Source organism: Danaus plexippus, chromosome 24, assembly GCF_018135715.1.
Source record: "Danaus plexippus chromosome 24, MEX_DaPlex, whole genome shotgun sequence".
NCBI classification, from domain to species: Eukaryota; Metazoa; Arthropoda; class Insecta; order Lepidoptera; family Nymphalidae; genus Danaus; species Danaus plexippus.
In genome coordinates this window covers 3037295-3056076 of record NC_083552.1, presented here as the reverse complement: position 1 = coordinate 3056076, position 18782 = coordinate 3037295, and the positions used below count along the sequence as shown (strand labels likewise).

The window sequence follows — 18782 nt, the reverse complement described above, 5'->3', positions numbered from 1 at the left end:
GAGTGTTTTGAGTGATTTTGTGAAAGAGTGAGAGTAAGACAGAGAGAGAGAGAGAGATTGAAATAACGGCTAGGACATAAGAAGGTCACGACATTAAACATTTTCAGTACAGTGAAATGTTTACCCCATCCGAGGTTTCCTTTATTTCGGAAGTAGCCTTTTTAGGCTTTTCTGGTGTCTTCTTTGTTGTTTTCTTTAGTTGTGGTAGTTCAAATTTACCTCCTTTGATCAAAAGAGGTGCCTAGAGAAGCAATAACAGTTAAACTAATTTACTTCGACTATTATCAAAGCATTTTTGTCTAGTGCAGGTGTAGCTAAAGTTAGTTTATTTGTGCCTTTGAAAACAATAGAAAACAGTGTTATTAATATGTTAGTTATTGTAGTCACTTAATAATTATCTCAGATACGCTTGTATATAATTATTTTGTAATTCTACCTCTTTATCTTCTTTAGGTTCTTTGGCTTCCTTCGTTCCCTTTTTGACGACAGCTGGTTTTTTGACCTTAAGCTGTGCCGCTTCAGTACCCTCCTATAATATTTATTATGATGGTCATATTAAATTTTGCTTTTTAAACGATATTATTACGTTTCTGAGATAATTATGAAATGCGTTTATATAGTACCGTGGGCTTTTTCTGGGCTGGTGTCTTTTGTGTCAATGAAGCCTCTTCAGGGGCAGTTGTGCTCGTTTTAGTTTTTGGTTTGGCAACACTGACAGATTCTTCAGTATCCTCGCCCTAAGATCGTAAATTAATGTTTTAAATAAAGCATTGTTAAAAGAATGTTCACACACTTGTATGTGCTTTTGACAGTAAATGATAGCTGTTTTGTGTACATCACATCATATATTGTGGTAGATAAATTTGTTAATTTAATAAATGTATTATTTTGTGACTGCTATTTCAATTAACAGTGCATAGGCCTACATGTGAAGGTATCTAATTTTATGAAAATGTACCAATCGATTGCATATTTTGTTTTTTAAACTACATTTTACCTCCACAAGTACTAAAATTCTTTTTAATGTGTGTGGTACTGAAATCATATCTGTCTGTAAATAATAACAATTTATACAGAATGAAGAACTATTTTTCCGTGAATATTAGGTAGTGTATTATTTAGTCCTACCTTAGTGTCTTTGTCTTTAGGTGAAGGTCGTTTGATTGTCTTTTCTTCAACAATCTCTGGTTTCTTAACTTTAAGTTGAGCCTCAGCCTCACCCTCCTATTTGAAATGTATTTGTGGGTTATATAAATAACGATCAATGTAGTCATGTAGTTTTTGTGTGCGGAAATGAATACAAACCGTTGGTTTGATTTCGGCTGGTGTTTTATGTGTGAGTGAAACGTCTTCAGGTTCTTGATTTGGTTTTACTGGAGCTTTTGGCTTAGCGAGGCTAACATTTTCGTCAACTTCCATTGGCTGAATAACAATGTATAGATTAAAATATTTGCTTTTTAACATAACGCAAGTGTCAGTTTTTAATAAATCATACCTCAGATTTATCTTTGTCTTTAACTGAACGTCGTCTTGAAATAGTTGCTGATGGTGTTTGTTCTTCTGGTTTTTTGTCCTCCTAATTCATAAGACATTATTTTTTTTATTTAAATTTTGTAAAGTATTAAAAAGAATAATCATCTATTTAGCAGTAAAAATGTATGTATGTAGAAGCTTATTTTATGTATGAGCGTGTGTTAATTAAAGCAAATGAATAGCCTTAATTGTGTACGAAGTTGTACCTTCTTCTTTTTCTCTGTAGGAGTTGGCGTTATCTTTTCGTATTTCTCGAGAACTGGTCTTTCGTAATCATCAACAAACTCGTCCTCAACAACCTTTCGACATCAAACAATACAAGTATAAGATTTTTGAAATAATATATACATATATGTATATTGATATACATAATAATGTTATACAAATATCTCTAAAAATACACATACATATTTCAAACAATCATGTGGCAAATACAGCAAAATAATACTCGCCTTAAAGTATATCTACATTTAAAATAGCTAAAGCAATTAGTTTAAGCATAAAGTAAAAGAGGAACCCAGTAGAATATTAACATTTAGAATTTTTCTGAAGTGTTTTCGAAGCTGAATTGTGAAAAGTGTAATACTAGGAAATAGTTTATAGAGTTAAAATATGGATTTGTTGTGTAAAATTGTGCTCATAGTGCGAAGGGTAATTATTTGCAGCCACTTTAAGGTACCAAACTTAATAGTACTTTGTTAGGATATTTTGTACCTCCTTTTCTTTAAGAGATGGGCGTTTTTTAGGTTTAGCGTCATCTTTCTTAGTAGTTTTTGCCTTTGGTTTTTCATCTGGTTTTTTCTCCTCCTCCTAACATTATAATAGTAATTAATAATAGACATCTAAATTTAATACCTAACGCTTGCATATTTCCATAGAAATAAATAGTACCTTATCTTTAGGAACAGAAACTTTTTTCAAAGTCGGGAAAACAGACTCGTCATCTTTTCCCTTAGGCTTAATTTTACCCTTCATGACGTCAGTTTCATCCTTTAAAATTATTATTTTTGTTTTATTTTTTATAATAAAAAAAATTAACATGTCAAATAATAACACGCGTGAAAGGTAAGTGTAAATAAACTACCTGTGTATCACTAATTCGACGCTTGTCTTTTGGTGTGGGAGTTATTTTTTCATACTTTTCAAGTTCCGGTTTTTCATAATCGTCAATAAATTCAGATGAATCCTATGAAATGGCGGTAAATCATTGATTTAAATACTTCAAAAAAAAATTTCATTGATTTTATTTGGAAATCTTATGAATTGAGGATTTTTTGACATATGATTAAACTATCACTTAAGTATACCTCTTTCACCCCATTTTGTTTCTTTGTCCTATCTGTAGAACTCGGACTGATTTTTTCATAGTTTTCCAAATCTGGGCGTTCGTAATCATCGATAAACTCTTTTTGTTCCTCAGGCTATGTGTAAAAGGAATAATTTAGAACGAATAGTTAAGAATAAGAAATGTATCTATATGTTTTTTAACTAATGTTACCTTTCTCAAGGGTTTTTTACTTTGTGCAACCTGAGGCTCTTCAACCTTTTCCTCGACAGGTTTTGTTGGAATTTTAGATAGTTTCGGCTGTGATATTTCATCAGCAGGTTCCTCGGGTTTAGGTATTCCCTTTTTAATACTTAAACGCTTCTTTTCTTCTTCAACCTAATCGTTAACGAATAATTTGAATAGAATTTGAAATACTAATATATTTATAGTTTCTTAAACTTGTTAATCGTTAAAGATTTCGACGCATAGAAATTGAAGGATGTACAAAATTTTCGGAATATACCTTCTCTGGTTCAGGTTTGGCTTTTTTCTCTGAAACTGGAGCAGCAATGGAAGGTTCTGCATCACTTTCGTCCGGTTCACTTTTAACACTTTCAGATAGTGATGCGCGTTTTGACTATTGAAAATATTATTATGACAAGACAATTATTAATTAATGTAAGGTATATCAGAACGGAATGTACATAAATAAATGAGTGTATGTTGTGTAGTTTTACCTTTAATGTGTCACTAACTTTGGGTTTCTTTTCTAGTGGTGTTGGTGTAATTCGTTCGTATTTCTCCAAAACGGGACGCTCGTAATCATCAACAAACTCGAGTTCGTCCTACATTCGAAAAAGTACTTAACACATTTATGTTATCACAACTATTTACAAGCACGTTGTTAACACATAACATTTTCTGCTTAAATTATTGTCACTGATTTGTTTTATCATTGCAGTGATCAAAAAAATGTATCCGAAGAATACTCCTTAAATTGAGAAAAATATACTTACGTCTTCCTTCTTTTTGGTGACCTTCTTCCTGACAACCTTTTTCTTTTCTTCAGTCTTTTTGGTTTCTTTCTTTTCTTCTTCAACTTTAGGTTCTTCTTTAGGCTTAACAGGTTTTAGTTTTGGTAATCCTTCAAGTTTTGTTTCGGGTTCTGGTGCCTTTTCAACCTTTTTCTTTTCCAACTTTTCAAGAAGGGCTTTTTTCTCTTCTTCTGTTTTTGCTGTTTTCTTTTCAAGAATTTTCTTAACGTCTTCGGTTTCAGTGGTTTTTTGTTCTTGTACTTTTTTTGTGTCAATTTTAGTTTCCGTTTTCTTAGCTTCTGCTTTGACTTCGGTCTTTTGAGCCTCGATTTCCATTTCTTCTTGCTTCTTTTCTATTTTTACTTCTTCTTTCTTTGATACCTTTTTGGCAGCCGATTTTTCTTCATAGTTATTTCTTCGTCTTCTTCTTCTTCTTCCTCTTTTTGTATTTTTCTCTAATATATTACAATAATAGGATTACTATTACATAGTTAAAGGAATTGGTTTTGTAGTGAAAGTTTTTACAGATTTAATATACGTTGTATGTTTTCGTTAATTTATTATTAAATTAATATGTATATAAAATTTCCCTGGCTGCTTATTGCAATATTAAAAAGTTAGTAAATACTAATTCACAAGTTTTGTAGATCATTTATAGAGCTAACAGACACAATTTTGGTCACTATCTGTACTATACATATCTATAAAATAATATATCTATTCGTCTAACCTTTTTCTCATCGATGTGATTTTCTTCGATGACCGATTTTTCTTCTACGATTGACATTTCCTCTTCAGATTCTTCAATAACAGTAGTTTCCTCCTCCTCTTCTTCTTTTTTCTTTTTCTAATAATATTAATATAATAACAAATTATATATTTACAATAAACTTTTTTTGGTACTTAAATATTATTTAGATTGGTTTTAGTTAATAAATAATTTACCTTTTCCTCAATTATTGTCAAATCAGCACTGGATTCATCTTCACCAAATTCGTTTTTAATAACTACTCTATAATTAGCAACATATTTAGAAGAAACTTTTCTGATAATCATGCGTGCGTTAGTTCCATCAAATGATGTATTAACTTCCGAAGACTCTCTTATAACGCTCGAATTTTTATACCAAGTACATCTACATGACTGGTCAGATGTTTTAAGTACGGCTACAAATTCTGCCTCATCATTTTCTTTTTTAGCCTTTAAAAGAAAATAATAATATCAGTAATGGATTACTTAAACATTATAATTTATGATAAAAATATAAAAAATGTCAATTTTTTATCATTATTAAATAAAAAAGTCGACAATAATACGAACCAGGCTTCTAAGATGTTTTATAATTTGGGGTTTTTCACCCTTCTCCTCGGGTATGTCAGTAATTTCGACCATTTGTGAAGTTGCTTCACCTTTTTCGTTCTTAGCGACCAGTTTGTAAGAACCTTTGTCGGTCTGAGATACGTTAGATATCTCTAACTTGACTGCGAATTCGCCCTAGAGTACAAATGGTGATTAAAATAATGAATATTTAATAACGAATATAAATTAATACATAAATAAGTTTTTTACTCACTTCTCTAACCGGTTCAATCAAAACTGTATGCCTAGAATCTTCTTTAACTGCACTTGCTTCTTTGAACCATGTGCAAGAAGGTGCAAATTTACTTAAAACTTTACATTCAACAATTACTGTTTTCTTTTTAACTATCCTAATGATCTTTGGTTTCTCTTTAATAACTGGAATGACTGTAAAGGAATTGTTATGTTAGTGAATAGCATAAAAATAATATACCACTAAAATTGTTAAAAAAAACTTACTTTCAATATTGAGCGTTAGATTTGCGTTGAGCTCTCCAAGTTCATTTTTAATATTGCATTTATACAATCCAGAATCTTCTAGACCGGGATCAATAAGTTCCAATATTATTGTATAAACGTCTTCATGTACTTCTACTCTGGTTTTTATTTTTGAGGAGTCCCTAATTTCTTTACCCTCGTGGTACCAGACGATCGTTGGTCTCGGGCTAGCTTTAACTTTGCAACCCATTATAACAAGTTTGCCGTTTTCTTTAGACTGAATTGTAGGCTTTTCAACAAATGTTGGTCCCTCGCCTTCAGGTTCTGGTTCAGCTTCAATATTTAAGTTTAGATTAGCATTGCTCTCGCCAAATTCGTTCCTGACATGACAGCGGTAAGAGCCACCATCCGCTGCAGTCGGATTTGATAAGAGCAGTATCAATTCGTAAACATCTTCACTTATGACTGATGATTTAATTTCAATTTTACTGCTAGCCTTAATAACGGTCGTGCCTCTGTACCACGTCACTTCAGCCGCCGGCTTAGCTTTACACACGCATCGCATTGTGATGAGTGTGCCATCTTCATTGGGAATGATTCGAGGTTTTTCTATAAATGATGGTGCAAAACCATTTTCATCATCCCCACCTAAAGAAAAAGATTAATAAATGACAAGGCCCCTTACAATTTAAAGAAATACCATGCAGCACGAAAGCCTGAGCATAACATGCGGTGCTACTGTATGCGTACTTATTCTATATTAATCTTAAACTACATCACGATAACCGCATATTACCTTGGAAGTTAAGAGCAATATTAGCATTGCTCTCCCCAAACACGTTAAAAGCGTTACATCTATAGTTCCCGCCATCTTCCTTAGTTGGACTCAAAATTTCAAGAGTGAGATTAAATGTGTCCTTTCCGATAGCTTTTCGAGACATTTTCATTTTAGCACCGTCCCTAATTTCTTTATCTCCGTGAAACCAAGTTATATCGGGTACCGGATGCGCTTCAAGTACGCACTCCATTATTAAAATATCCCCCTCTTGTCTAATTGTCGGTTTCTTAGGGAATCGCGGAGCTTTACCATCCGGGATTCTGTTTAAATAAAATTTTAAAATTTAAATAAATAATGGGGATTCTACTTAGACATGGCTGTTTGAAAATATGCTTACTTTGGTTTGTCCCCACCCTGAAAGTTTAAATTTATTTTTGCAACGCCTTCGCCGTGTTTGTTTTTAGCTACAGCCCTGTATTCTCCTTTATCGGTATTTTCTACCCCAACGATCTCCAATCGCGCCATATGATACAGAGATTGATCTTCTTCTAGTGTTATTTTATATCTACTGCTTTCTTTAATTAATTTCTTACCATGGTACCTGAATTTATCCGTCAATGTTAGTGTATAAGGACAGAAGTTCTATTAATTGAGTTTTAGGTGAATGTCCTTACCATGTAAGGGTTGGTTTCGGTTTGCCAACACATCTACATTCGAATGTTATTTTGGTACCATCTTCCGATTGCCTGATGACTGGTCTCTCCGTAAAAGTGGGTTTGATAAAGTCTTCAGGCACGGGCGCTTCATCGCCTAATTCGATGTGTAATAGATTATATATAATATTTTCTCTACTTTTCAAACATTTGCAGACTTATTATATTCGTTGAATATAATTTAAGATGTTTTCTTAGGACTCGTTTTCGTATTAATAAAAACTCAACCACGTTTTTATATAAAGTTAATCAAGGGAGAGAAGTAGGTAACATTCTCATTTAGATAGATATATATATGTATATATATGGATTATTTGTTCAATTTGGAACAGAACAGATCATACAATCAGTACGCATTACAGTTGCTAAGAATATTAATAAATAAAATAAGTTTGCATAGGCAAAAGCAAATTACGGAAACATTAAACACATTAAAATACAAGAAAATATAAGGTTAGTAAAGCTGTCAGTTGGATAACAGAATATTATAAACATACATAGAAGAGATGGATTAAAAAAAAGATGTTTTATATTTAAATAATGAAATTAGTAAGTGGTCGAAGATACGTCACAATTCACTTAGAAAACATCTTAAAATGATAACTTAGAACAAAGTTTATTTCATGTTCTTTCGTAATTAGTTGATGAATTAACAAGCTTTGCTGCAAATTCTACTCTTAAAATAAATGAGACTACACATTTATTAGATTAGAACCACACAAATACAAGTAAGCGCAATATCTTAAAATAGCTAATACATTTAAAGTTTATAATATAATTAAACATTTTTTGTTCAAATAATTCAACACTACAATAAGTTTACTACAGTAAAATGAGCCAGAAAAAATATACATGCTTTATTTTTTATTTGTCTTTAATTTAATTTTTTTATTTATTTAACTGCCGTCTAATAGTTTATGAATAAATATACCTATAGTTTATAAAGCAATTTAGTTGCTCTGGTTTATTCAATTATATTTAATGGAATAAAGTAACAGAAAATTATACTAACTGTCGAAGTTCAAACTGATAGTAGCGTTGCTTTCCCCGAGTTCATTTTTCGCTGTCACTCGATACTTGCCAGCATCTTCCACTGTCACGTTGTTTATTTCCAACGAAGCGTAGTAAGACTTGCCTTCCTTACTTACTGTCAGCTGTGATAAATAAACAACTCCATTACTGTTTTTAACTATGATTGATAAGATGAAACAATCTGTTGTCATTGACTAGCCCCATGAGTTATCTCTATCAATTTAGTATAATAAATATCGTAATTAAATTGTAAGTCCGTCCTAACCTATATACATTGAGGTCAAGGTCATTTTAATAGTGCCAGAGTTATGTTATTAATCTTTGACGTTGTTTATTATGGCCATTCAAATAATATTAAAACAATCAAAGTACTGTGAACTCATCTGCTCTTGTTGAGACCTAACAATATTTATAACTCAATAATCTTTAGGATACAGTAGTTCCTGACTAATTGGATTTATCATACCCACCTTTTGAATTTACCTTACGAATTTTAGTTTATATTTCTTCATTACCAGAAATATGTTTATCGTTTGTTTAACCAGGTTACATATTCAAAGTATTTTAGGAATCAAAATGATGTATACTATTAATTTCTTATTAGAAATTCTTTCACTTAATTTCTTGACTTATCTCATATATTCTCTTGGATATAAATTATTTCTAACGAACTTTCAACCGAACTTTAAATTTCTGAACTCACGAATTAAAATTTTACTGTTAATGTATGTATATGTTAATATTATTTTATTTATACATTAGTCTGCAGTTTCAAAAAATGACACTATTGTGAGTATATAGTGAAGATGAGAAACGATTACGAGGGCAGAGTGTACTACATTGATGGGAAGAATATTAAAAAAAATTAAGTGAAGAAACTTCTGAACATTTTGCACGACATGGTATGTGCCTATGTTTTCTTTGATTTTATTTAAAGTAAATTTTCTAAAATTTCTATTAGTTGTTCAGCTACTAGATACTAAATAAAATATAATAAATCAAAAACATAAAAAATATTTTAGGCGCATTCGAGCTATAAGTGTTCGAACACAACTTATTTTGTTCGACATATATATATTATTTCATGCTTACTTTATGTCTCGGACTGTGTTTGACCTCCAATGTATTGTGAAACCAAGCCACACTGGGTACAGGCTCGGCCTCGATGCGGCACTCGAAGATCAGTCTCTTGCCGTCATCTTCCTGTCTGATTGCAGGCTTACGCGCGAACGTGGGCGCTTTACCGTCTATTTGTCTGAAAGTTTACAAAATATTTTAGTACAATTCTTTACCTATATAAGAGAAGCCATCACAGAAACATAAGTGAAATTTACCAGTATGTTCCAGATAAAAAAATATAGTTTTTTAAAAATTTATAACACGTGATTAATTTGTTGTTTAAATGAAACTAGTATTATTCGGATTTACTACGCGGATTTTATTATTTGCACACCTCGTCTGCCCGTGATCACGGTTGCTGCAAAGTAACCGAAACGTCGGGATTATGTAGTTTTGAAATAATGAAATCCGCGTAGTAAATCCGAATAATACTAGTTTCATTTAAACGAATACTCGCGAAAATCTTAGATCTCATTAATTTGTTGTTTATAATACTCCATGTAAAATAAGAATATATATGATAAATGAAAGATACGATACTCACTTTTGTCTATCTTCGTCAGCGGCTGAAAAGAATAAAACAATTGAGACGTCTTTATATAAAAGTTTACAGAACGTTTAGTAAGGACTCATCGTTTTAACAAATAATATGAGATTAAGACAAGTAATCTGTTTTAAAGTTTATTATTTATAGAACTTCACTTGTTGTGAGGGTAGCTGTGGAAATACATATTTATTTTTGTTACACGAACAAAAATACGAACGCTCGTATTTATTTCATACCAAAATTATGAGGACCATTTTGTATATTATATGTTTGTAACTAGTAGTATTTATAAAGTAGTAAATGCACTATGTTATGGATTTGGACAATATTTTATTAAGTTCGTTGATAAAAAATATATGTAAAATCTATTTGAGATTCCATAATATATATATATATATGTGCGTGTGTGTGTGTGTGTGTAAATTATGTTTTAACCTTAGCTAAATAAATTATATTTTTGTTATTTATGGGATCTCAAATATAAATATATATATATATTTAATTCGGAGTGACTGAAATATAACGTTTTAAAAAAAATTCAAGTATGAAGTGAATGTAAAAGCCGATGAAAAAAATTTAATGTATCAGTTTAGATAAATAGGGAATCTGCGGTTATTTGCTTTGAATAACATCAACCAGACGTAAATATTTTGATTCAAATCAGACCCAGAATAGCTCCAGGTGCCGAATATTTTATTAGAACTCGTGAAGTTCTAAGAACGCTATGGATTTAAATTTCATATTTTTATTACATCATTTTCGAAACAGTCTAAAAAACTGTATCAATCATATGAGATATAACACCTTCCTTTAAATGATAGCAAGAAGTTAATTAATACACAATATTTTTACGATCATGCTTTATTTTATTAAGTATGTTGATAATCTATTGTAATAGTTATTACGTTTATAATTATATTTTCAATATAATTTTATTTGAGGATAAATATACGTTACAAAAATCATAAGATAAATTAATCTTAAGAAATATCTTAAGATGCGAATAACTCATTTGTCAAAAATGTATGTCATTGTACTTGTAATGCTGTAAGGTTAGGAGTGATGGTTTTGGCAACTCAGTGGATGAGTTATGTTCGTATTTTTATATTTTTGTCTAATATTATAAAGTATGCTTCATTATCGTATTACAACGACCACTTACATTTTTAGGGAAATATCGATTTTCGGAAAAAAATATTCTTAACATAAAAAAAAAAATACTTATCACATTTTCGTTTAAATTCATTAAATTGATAACAATAATAAATTATATATTTCTATAATTTCAAATGTTTTTTTAATTCTTACATATTATAAATGCTATTGTAACGTTTTGAAAAAAAAAATTAATCTCAACCAAGCTCATGTTATAATAAAAAACAAATACATGTAAACTTTTAAACTCATTTGTAATAGATAATGTATCGACTTAAATATATCTCGATGGGAAAATACTAGACGTGAAATACATAAAACTGTATGAAAAACTTTAACTTCAAAAGCAAATAAATGTATGTAATACTGAAGTAATCGTTTTAGTAATAATAAAACAACTTACGGCTGAAGTTAAGATTGATGGATGCGGCCACCTCGCCCATCTTATTCTTAGCCTTGACCTTGTACAACCCCGCGTCCGTCTCGATGACGTCATCTAGCTCCAGCACCACCAAGAACTTGTTGTTGGCGATGCTCTGGATCCTGAGGAGTAGGAAATTTTAATAGGACGGAACTGAAATGACACGAATTTATGAGATTGTATCACATTTATCTGTAAAAAAATGAAAGGTTTGAAGAAACACTTGAACTAAAGTCGACAATAAGGAACTTTAAAAATACAATACGCTTCTGTATTATTGAAACAAAATAAAAAAAACTTTACAAGTACATAGTTTAAGAATATTTTATATATGATCTACGTAGTTCAAAGTTGATGCTACATTGTTCAACTTTAAATTTATTTATTACGTAAATTCCTATGTACCAAAATTATATTCTTTCTCTCAAGCTCTATTAATTGATGTTTTCAAAGTATTCTACTAAAATACTCATAATAGGGGCTCAAGGATACAGCGGAAACATGAGAATTATTACCTTATGAGTACCTTAAAAAAATGCACTAGAAATTTAAATGTATTGACGTTATTTTTTTTTTTAACTAAAGTTCAGCCTGACAATCAAAGAACTGTGTCCGTGTTGAAAATATTCTATTTTGTTCAAAGTTATGTTACATAAAATATAAACTCAATACTACAAAATACGTATGTTGTTTTAACAAGATATTTATAATTTAATATATTTATTTAAAACATTAGATTTCATGCTATGTAGTAGTTGGTTACAACATTTAATAAATTTGACAATTCTATTAATTTCTACCTTCCACTAGTCACTTCTGTTAGAACACTGCTACTGTCAACTTTTAGTTACCAGTTGTGTCTAAGACAGGCAGTATCATTTATATCGTGATTAGTAATATTCGTACATAAAAGCTAAGATTTTATATGATGTTTATGTTTTTCGTTCATTTACTTATTCGCGAAATTAATAAAATCTTTAACATTTATAACAAAAATTTAGTAAGTGTTAACTGACTTAAAAGTTACAGAACAATATACATCTGTAACTATATATAGTAAATCCATTTCATAACAATTGTTTTATTAAAGAATAAAAAAATTACACTCTTGGTACAAATGTACATATGTAAAGTAATCGCATTTTAAAGTTAATCAAACACTGGTCGAATGGTAGGTATCAAAAATCTTATCTACAATAGCATTTAATTCGCTGATACAAAGTATAGAAATTTTAGTTAAAGAAGATCGTTGATCAACTTTGTTTTCGTTACAGTTTTGTAAGTGCTTGTAATAAATTTTAATAAACTTCCAACTGTATATAGTTCTCTTTGCTTCTTAATCAAATCCTACTCTTATAATAAGTATTAATTAATATTTTAATCATAAACATGTTATAACTTAGCTAAACTGTTGAAAAATCTTCAATGACATTAATTACACTGCTAAATAACTCGGTTAAATCAAATCTTCAGTGGTAGGATTTTAAGATAAGTCAATTGCAATTAAGATTCAGCAAAGAGAAGATTCAGAGGGAGCACTTAATCCTTGCTCGCACTTGCCAATTGTGTCAACTCTCGATTGTGTTCGCTTTTAATAGCATCACAAGGAATTAAGAGAAACAAATAATCTGGCGAGTGATTGTGTCGATGACCCACAATGAACTGTAGACAGTGCACAGACTGTTATTAAGATTTTTTTTTATGTATGGATATATTTACTATAATTATTATTGTTTAAAAATCTATTGCAGTATCAGATATTGTGATCTAGAAGCGTTCTCGTACCGTTATTTCATAGTACTCGTGGCATGGTTTGTATTAAACATTTTTTGTACTGACAATTCCATAGATTCTATATATGAGATAGTGATTCAAACACATTATTAACATTTTATTTGGTAATATCGAAAATATATGAAATATAATTTAGGTATGAATCAGAAGAAGAAATGAAAAATAATTTTTGTTTCGTTAGCAATGGCCATCTCGGTTTTACTTACTTAAACTGTGTCCTATTGTCCTCTTTAAGCAGTTCATCGCTCCGGTACCAACAGATTTCCGGCTTCGGTGAGGCCAGGAGTTGGCATTCGAAGACCAGCTTGTTACCGTCATCCTCCTGTCGCAGCTGCGGCTTCTGAGTGAAGCTCGGGGCAAAATCGTCGCTAACCCCCATATTGCTAGGTGTTGGTCATCACTGTTTGAGAATAATCACCTCCGCTTCTAGAAACGGAGCTACAGAACCTGATTGACAAGAAAAAACATTCCTTTAGAATTCTTCGTTAGGAAGTTTCTTAAAAAGTAATTTGTTCAATATATGCTCTAGTTGAAACAATAAATTAATCATTATACATAACAATTAAGTACTACTAGATAAAATAAAAATAAAAAATCTATAACACCTTTTTTTTAAATAATATTTATCAAAGATATACCGCGGAGTCTTACCGTGAATCATATTAAAAATATTTTCATAGTTTGAAGTATTATTTTAACTTTTTTAACAATAGTATTATAATGAGGACTAATTAATGCAAATTGTTTACCATTAAAAAACTATCATATGTACCAAAACCTTGTGTGTAGTACAAATAATAGAGCCTTACTTCTATTTATTTTATAATTTTCAGCATTTCATATCTCCATTAATTCGATCTCAATAGTTTTAATTGCTGTGTTCATAGCTCTAGGAACATAAATTGTCTAAAAACACTTGTTTTTTAAATCTAAAATCATATAGAAATGATCAAAGTTACAGCTATCATGAAATATGTTGTTAAAATTGAATTTTCAGTAGAAATCGATCTACATATAAATTTAAAATGACTCATATTTGCGGCACTATCTACATTAGCTTGGTGAAATGTGTATGTGTGGGTAAAGTGTGCATGTGTGGGTGTCCAATGTTAGAAATTTTCAGAAGTATAAATGAAACGTCCCATTCTATTTCTGTAACCGTTGAAGGCCTCGAAGTCTTTTCGTTTTCGTATAACTTCTGGCGGTTACCTAACGTTCCAGTTGAATTTTATCGAATATTATTATTAAAAGAATAATATTATTTTACTGCAGAAATAAATAAATGAGAACGAATATATCTTTTGCATTACAGACCATAATAATAATTGTACATATTGCACCATATTTTATATTAGCGTAAGAAAAAAAAATGTCAATTAAAATAGGATAGCTAAAAATAATTAAACATACCGATAAATTAAAATAGATCAATCCAAATCACAAAAGACTCAACACAATAAAAACACAAGCACACAGTGGTCTAGACGAACTTCCAGAACTGACGGTAAAGCTTTGGTTTCGAGAAATAGGGTTGTCGCCGGCGGCGGTACGCGTCGGGTCGTTTTCGAAATCGTAACTAAAGTATGAAAAGTTGGCTGGCGGCCGAGGCGGTGTGGGAATGCGTGTGGGCAGATGCAAGCGGTTGGATAACTAACTCTGACGTAGCCAATGCAGAGGTGTTTTCCGTCGAAGATAGAAAATGATCTAATGTCAAGGGTTGCAAAAAAATATTACGATTATATTAGCATGATTGAAATAAATATTGAATATCGAATGTATATTGATAAGATATTAAACTGTATTTATCTGAAAAGTTCAGTAACCTTTGTCTTATATTTTACTCCCATCGTATTCGTATAGATAGAAGAGACACTAGAGGATTTTTAATGAAAACTTGCGTTAAATACAACTTTACTGACTAACTGATTTTTAAACAAATTAAACGAATAATACACAAGTCAGAGTCAATTCATCATGAAACACAAATATCCATTAACAATAAAAGTTCAGGATTAAACATCTTAAATCAATGAGCTGCTAAACAATCCGACATGCTCCAGAAAGATTCACTGTTTCGACCCTGACTGTACGGTGTAAATTTACCACTTCGTCATTCAAACAAACACGTCAAGTACATTAGCTAGGATATTTTTCGAACCAATACATTACAATGTCTCTTGGCAACTAGGAAATATCAATAAATCATAAGCTGGTCTGTGTGATAATTAACGATGTGAAAATTTGTCCAGAAATTAATACGATGGGCTGTATTTTCTATAACGAGCAATTTATACAATTCACTATTTGTCTTCTTTGTTTAAATTAATCCAACACATGTCAGATTAGTTTCAAAATGTTCAAAATCCTAACAACATTATAATGCCTATCACAAAGCCAGATGGATCACAGGAAATCTAACTCAAACAAGAGAAGACAGGAGCAACAAATACTAGCCCACGCTGAGATATTTTAGATATCCGGGACATAACGATAGATTCGTCTGTGCTCAATATCAAGATGTTCATGAATTGCTGAAGTCAAAACAATTTGATTTTAAACCGATTCAATTTCGATACATATCACCAGGTCAAATATTCTGATTATTAATTATGGATCGTTTGTTTTTTTTCAAGTTATTCAAAAATCGAGCTACATACGGCGTTGTAATTAAAATCTTTTTTATTGTTCCTTAAGTTGAAATCGTCGTCTAATTTCTTGAAATTGGTATTCTATTCTAATCTATTAAAAAAATCTAGCAATTTTATAGTTTTTATTTTTATTATATCATGAAAACTGCATGAAAGATACTGAAAGGTGATTGTTTGAATTTTAATGAAAATACTTTTGAGATGGATGAATGTAAAGGATGGATGGATGAATCTTACAACGCCCATTCACGTTTTAAAATAATCTAAATATATCAAAGTCGAATTCAGCAATATATTTGGAGGCAATGCAGGCTGACCTAAAGTAAACGAAAGATCAAATGATGTATTACAAATCTCGTGATTTGGCTAACTCTCTTGTGTCATGACTATTTAAAAGACATAGTACATTAAAATCGGTTGATTCGTCATTTAAGTATGTGTTGATAGGCACGTACACTTTTTTACACGGAAAAATAAAAATATCCTTAATACTCATTGGAAATACGATTGAATTGTTCGGGAAATGTATTCTATATATAGGTATCTCTTTAAGTTTGTTTGTTGTTCGTTGTTTTTCTATTAAGAAATAATATAGAAATTATTTACAGATTTTTATTTTAAAACGATTAATTTTTTTTCTATATACCTTATTTTCAAATGAGAAAAGTGTACAATAAAATGTAAAAATAGAATATTTGATATTTTTGATTACTATTAATTTTATTTTTAAAAAAGTAAAAAGAAAATATAATATATATTTTTAATTAATTTTAAAATATTTCTTCGTTTAAACTTAATAGATGTTTATTTTCAAACGAGGCGTGGGCTTTTCATTGTATGCGTCAAATTGTTTTAAAACATCTAGTGAGTTACTTGCTATCTTTAAACACTGATTCATTTAAAGATGCTCTAATTACTTACGTACATAAGACAGTATCATTATTATTAAAGAAAGTCATATGATCAGGGGAATGTGGAAAATTATGTAATACGAGGATTTCGTTGATTTCAGGTTCGTGTAACTAATATTGTGTCTAATCTAAACGTGTTTAATAATTAATTTATTGTTTAATTTAATTAACTTTCAGTTTTTATAATTCTGTTATAATATTTCTCAAAAGACTTATATTTTAAATTACCCTAAATGTTTTGAGTGAACAGCTTTTGGATGTCATCTACATTTTATAACTTTAATGTGTAAACACAACTACAGAGAGACGAAACTTCTAAGCATTTCACTCCATTCACCCTGTGGGTGCTGGGTGAGAGGGGCTTCAATAGTGCTTGGGACTTGCGACCCAGGTATATATTTAAGGGGCCCTTATCCAACGCGTGTCAAACGCTCACCTCCACCGTCCAAGCTTCTGTCTCTATCTAACCAAATTTATATATATATGAAACCTTTCGTACCGTAATACGAGTATATGCATACCACAATCTTAGACTGTAATTTATTATAGTATGGAACAGTTATCATATTAAAATATATTTCTTAAATATCTGTAGTGTACTTCAAAGAGCAGATGGTTGTTATCACGTCTCATAAAAATGAAGATCATAGAGTTATCGCTCGCAGCTTTGCATATCATATTTGTGATTCATTGATCTCTCGTTAGCTTGATACATTGTTTATTTACATATTGAATTGCAGCCACGATATGAATTGCAATCGTGCTGTTGGATGCAATTATTGTTCACAATACAAAGTTGTAGGAGAATGATTTGAATTATACTACTATAACTTTGTATTACTAATAATTAAGAATAAAATATGTTTTGAAGGTTAGTGCATGTTTGATTTTTAACTGTTTATTGACGTAACTTTAATCGTGTATATTTTAACCAAGGACAATCCTTTACTACTACAAACTCAACAACCTGATCGATACGTCAAGCAAGGAAAAGAAAACATTGCGTAAATCCCTTTTTCTAATATTATAACTATAATTGTATGAATTAATTTAAAATATGTAATATAATAAAAAATAGCCTTTTGTAGGACACGAACTAAAACTTATACAATGCTTAACTTTTAAATTATTTGTATAAACTATATAATAAAAAAAAAACTATAATAATTAAAAAAAAATTACATTTTATCATATAACAATTTGAGACGAAACTTAGTAAAACTATGCCTAAGTATAAATATCCCCCTTTTTATTTGTTATCATTCTTCAATAATTAGTCCTGTTATATCTAACACCAAATATGTTAATATGTCTGTCCAACAATAACCTGTGTCATATACACACAACTGTGTATATGCCGGTGATTCTACTTCACAGTGTTATACCCATGAAGTGTATTGTAAAGAAGTTATAAATGACACTCATACTAATTTAGATTGTTTATAAATTTATTTTGAGTAAGAATTATTTTCAAATTACACCTTCAACTTTTTCATCGCTTCCTTCTATCGAAGCTTCACTATCAGATCTATCAGCACTATGGTTGTCATTTTAAACTATTTAAATTCTTTCGTTAGCGATTTTATATATATATATATATATATATATATATATATATGTGTGTGTGTATGTGTGTATCCGTGTGTGTAATAATTACTGTTAAAACGAATAATTTATTTTATTTGCATTCTTTTATAAACCTACAAAGTTTTTTTTATTATTGCAACATTGTGCTTACTAAAACTGAATTGTTCATTGAATCATAAAAGTTTATCAGAATTCGTTGTGACAAAAATCATTATCCAAGATACATAACAAATTTTATTTAACTGAAAAACTACTAGGAGGTATCCGTAAAATATGGCTAAAGCTAGAAAAACAATGTCATGGCACATGATTATTATGTGAGATTCTCTTTTAATTTAGCTTTAACAGCCTTATTCTTCTTTTATTTTTTATTACAAAAACTCTCTAAAATTCAAAAAAATGTGTAATCATAAGTTGATGATAATCAAAAATCAAATTTAAACTAT

At 30.2% G+C, this 18782-nt stretch overlaps 1 protein-coding gene across 1 annotated transcript in view; it reads right to left on the bottom strand.

Moving 5' to 3' along the window:
- LOC116776052 (twitchin) overlaps positions 1–14770 on the bottom strand; it is a 74144-nt gene extending 59374 nt beyond the window's left edge. The window contains exons 1-29 of the mRNA XM_061524228.1: positions 14601–14770; positions 13397–13637; positions 11379–11518; positions 9818–9839; positions 9247–9409; positions 8135–8276; positions 7084–7219; positions 6807–7010; positions 6428–6729; positions 5653–6279; positions 5408–5580; positions 5155–5328; positions 4780–5034; positions 4598–4681; positions 3817–4287; positions 3538–3645; positions 3324–3437; positions 3032–3196; positions 2841–2954; positions 2618–2719; positions 2425–2523; positions 2248–2343; positions 1740–1832; positions 1496–1576; positions 1306–1422; positions 1129–1224; positions 624–737; positions 437–529; positions 125–241 (exon numbers count right to left, since the gene is read on the bottom strand). Coding sequence (XP_061380212.1) covers positions 125–241; positions 437–529; positions 624–737; positions 1129–1224; positions 1306–1422; positions 1496–1576; positions 1740–1832; positions 2248–2343; positions 2425–2523; positions 2618–2719; positions 2841–2954; positions 3032–3196; positions 3324–3437; positions 3538–3645; positions 3817–4287; positions 4598–4681; positions 4780–5034; positions 5155–5328; positions 5408–5580; positions 5653–6279; positions 6428–6729; positions 6807–7010; positions 7084–7219; positions 8135–8276; positions 9247–9409; positions 9818–9839; positions 11379–11518; positions 13397–13569 — 4575 coding nt within the window. The 5' untranslated portion in view covers positions 13570–13637; positions 14601–14770. The remainder of the gene's footprint in view (positions 1–124; positions 242–436; positions 530–623; positions 738–1128; positions 1225–1305; positions 1423–1495; positions 1577–1739; positions 1833–2247; positions 2344–2424; positions 2524–2617; positions 2720–2840; positions 2955–3031; positions 3197–3323; positions 3438–3537; positions 3646–3816; positions 4288–4597; positions 4682–4779; positions 5035–5154; positions 5329–5407; positions 5581–5652; positions 6280–6427; positions 6730–6806; positions 7011–7083; positions 7220–8134; positions 8277–9246; positions 9410–9817; positions 9840–11378; positions 11519–13396; positions 13638–14600) is intronic.
- Between the last annotated feature and the right edge of the window lie 4012 nt (positions 14771–18782).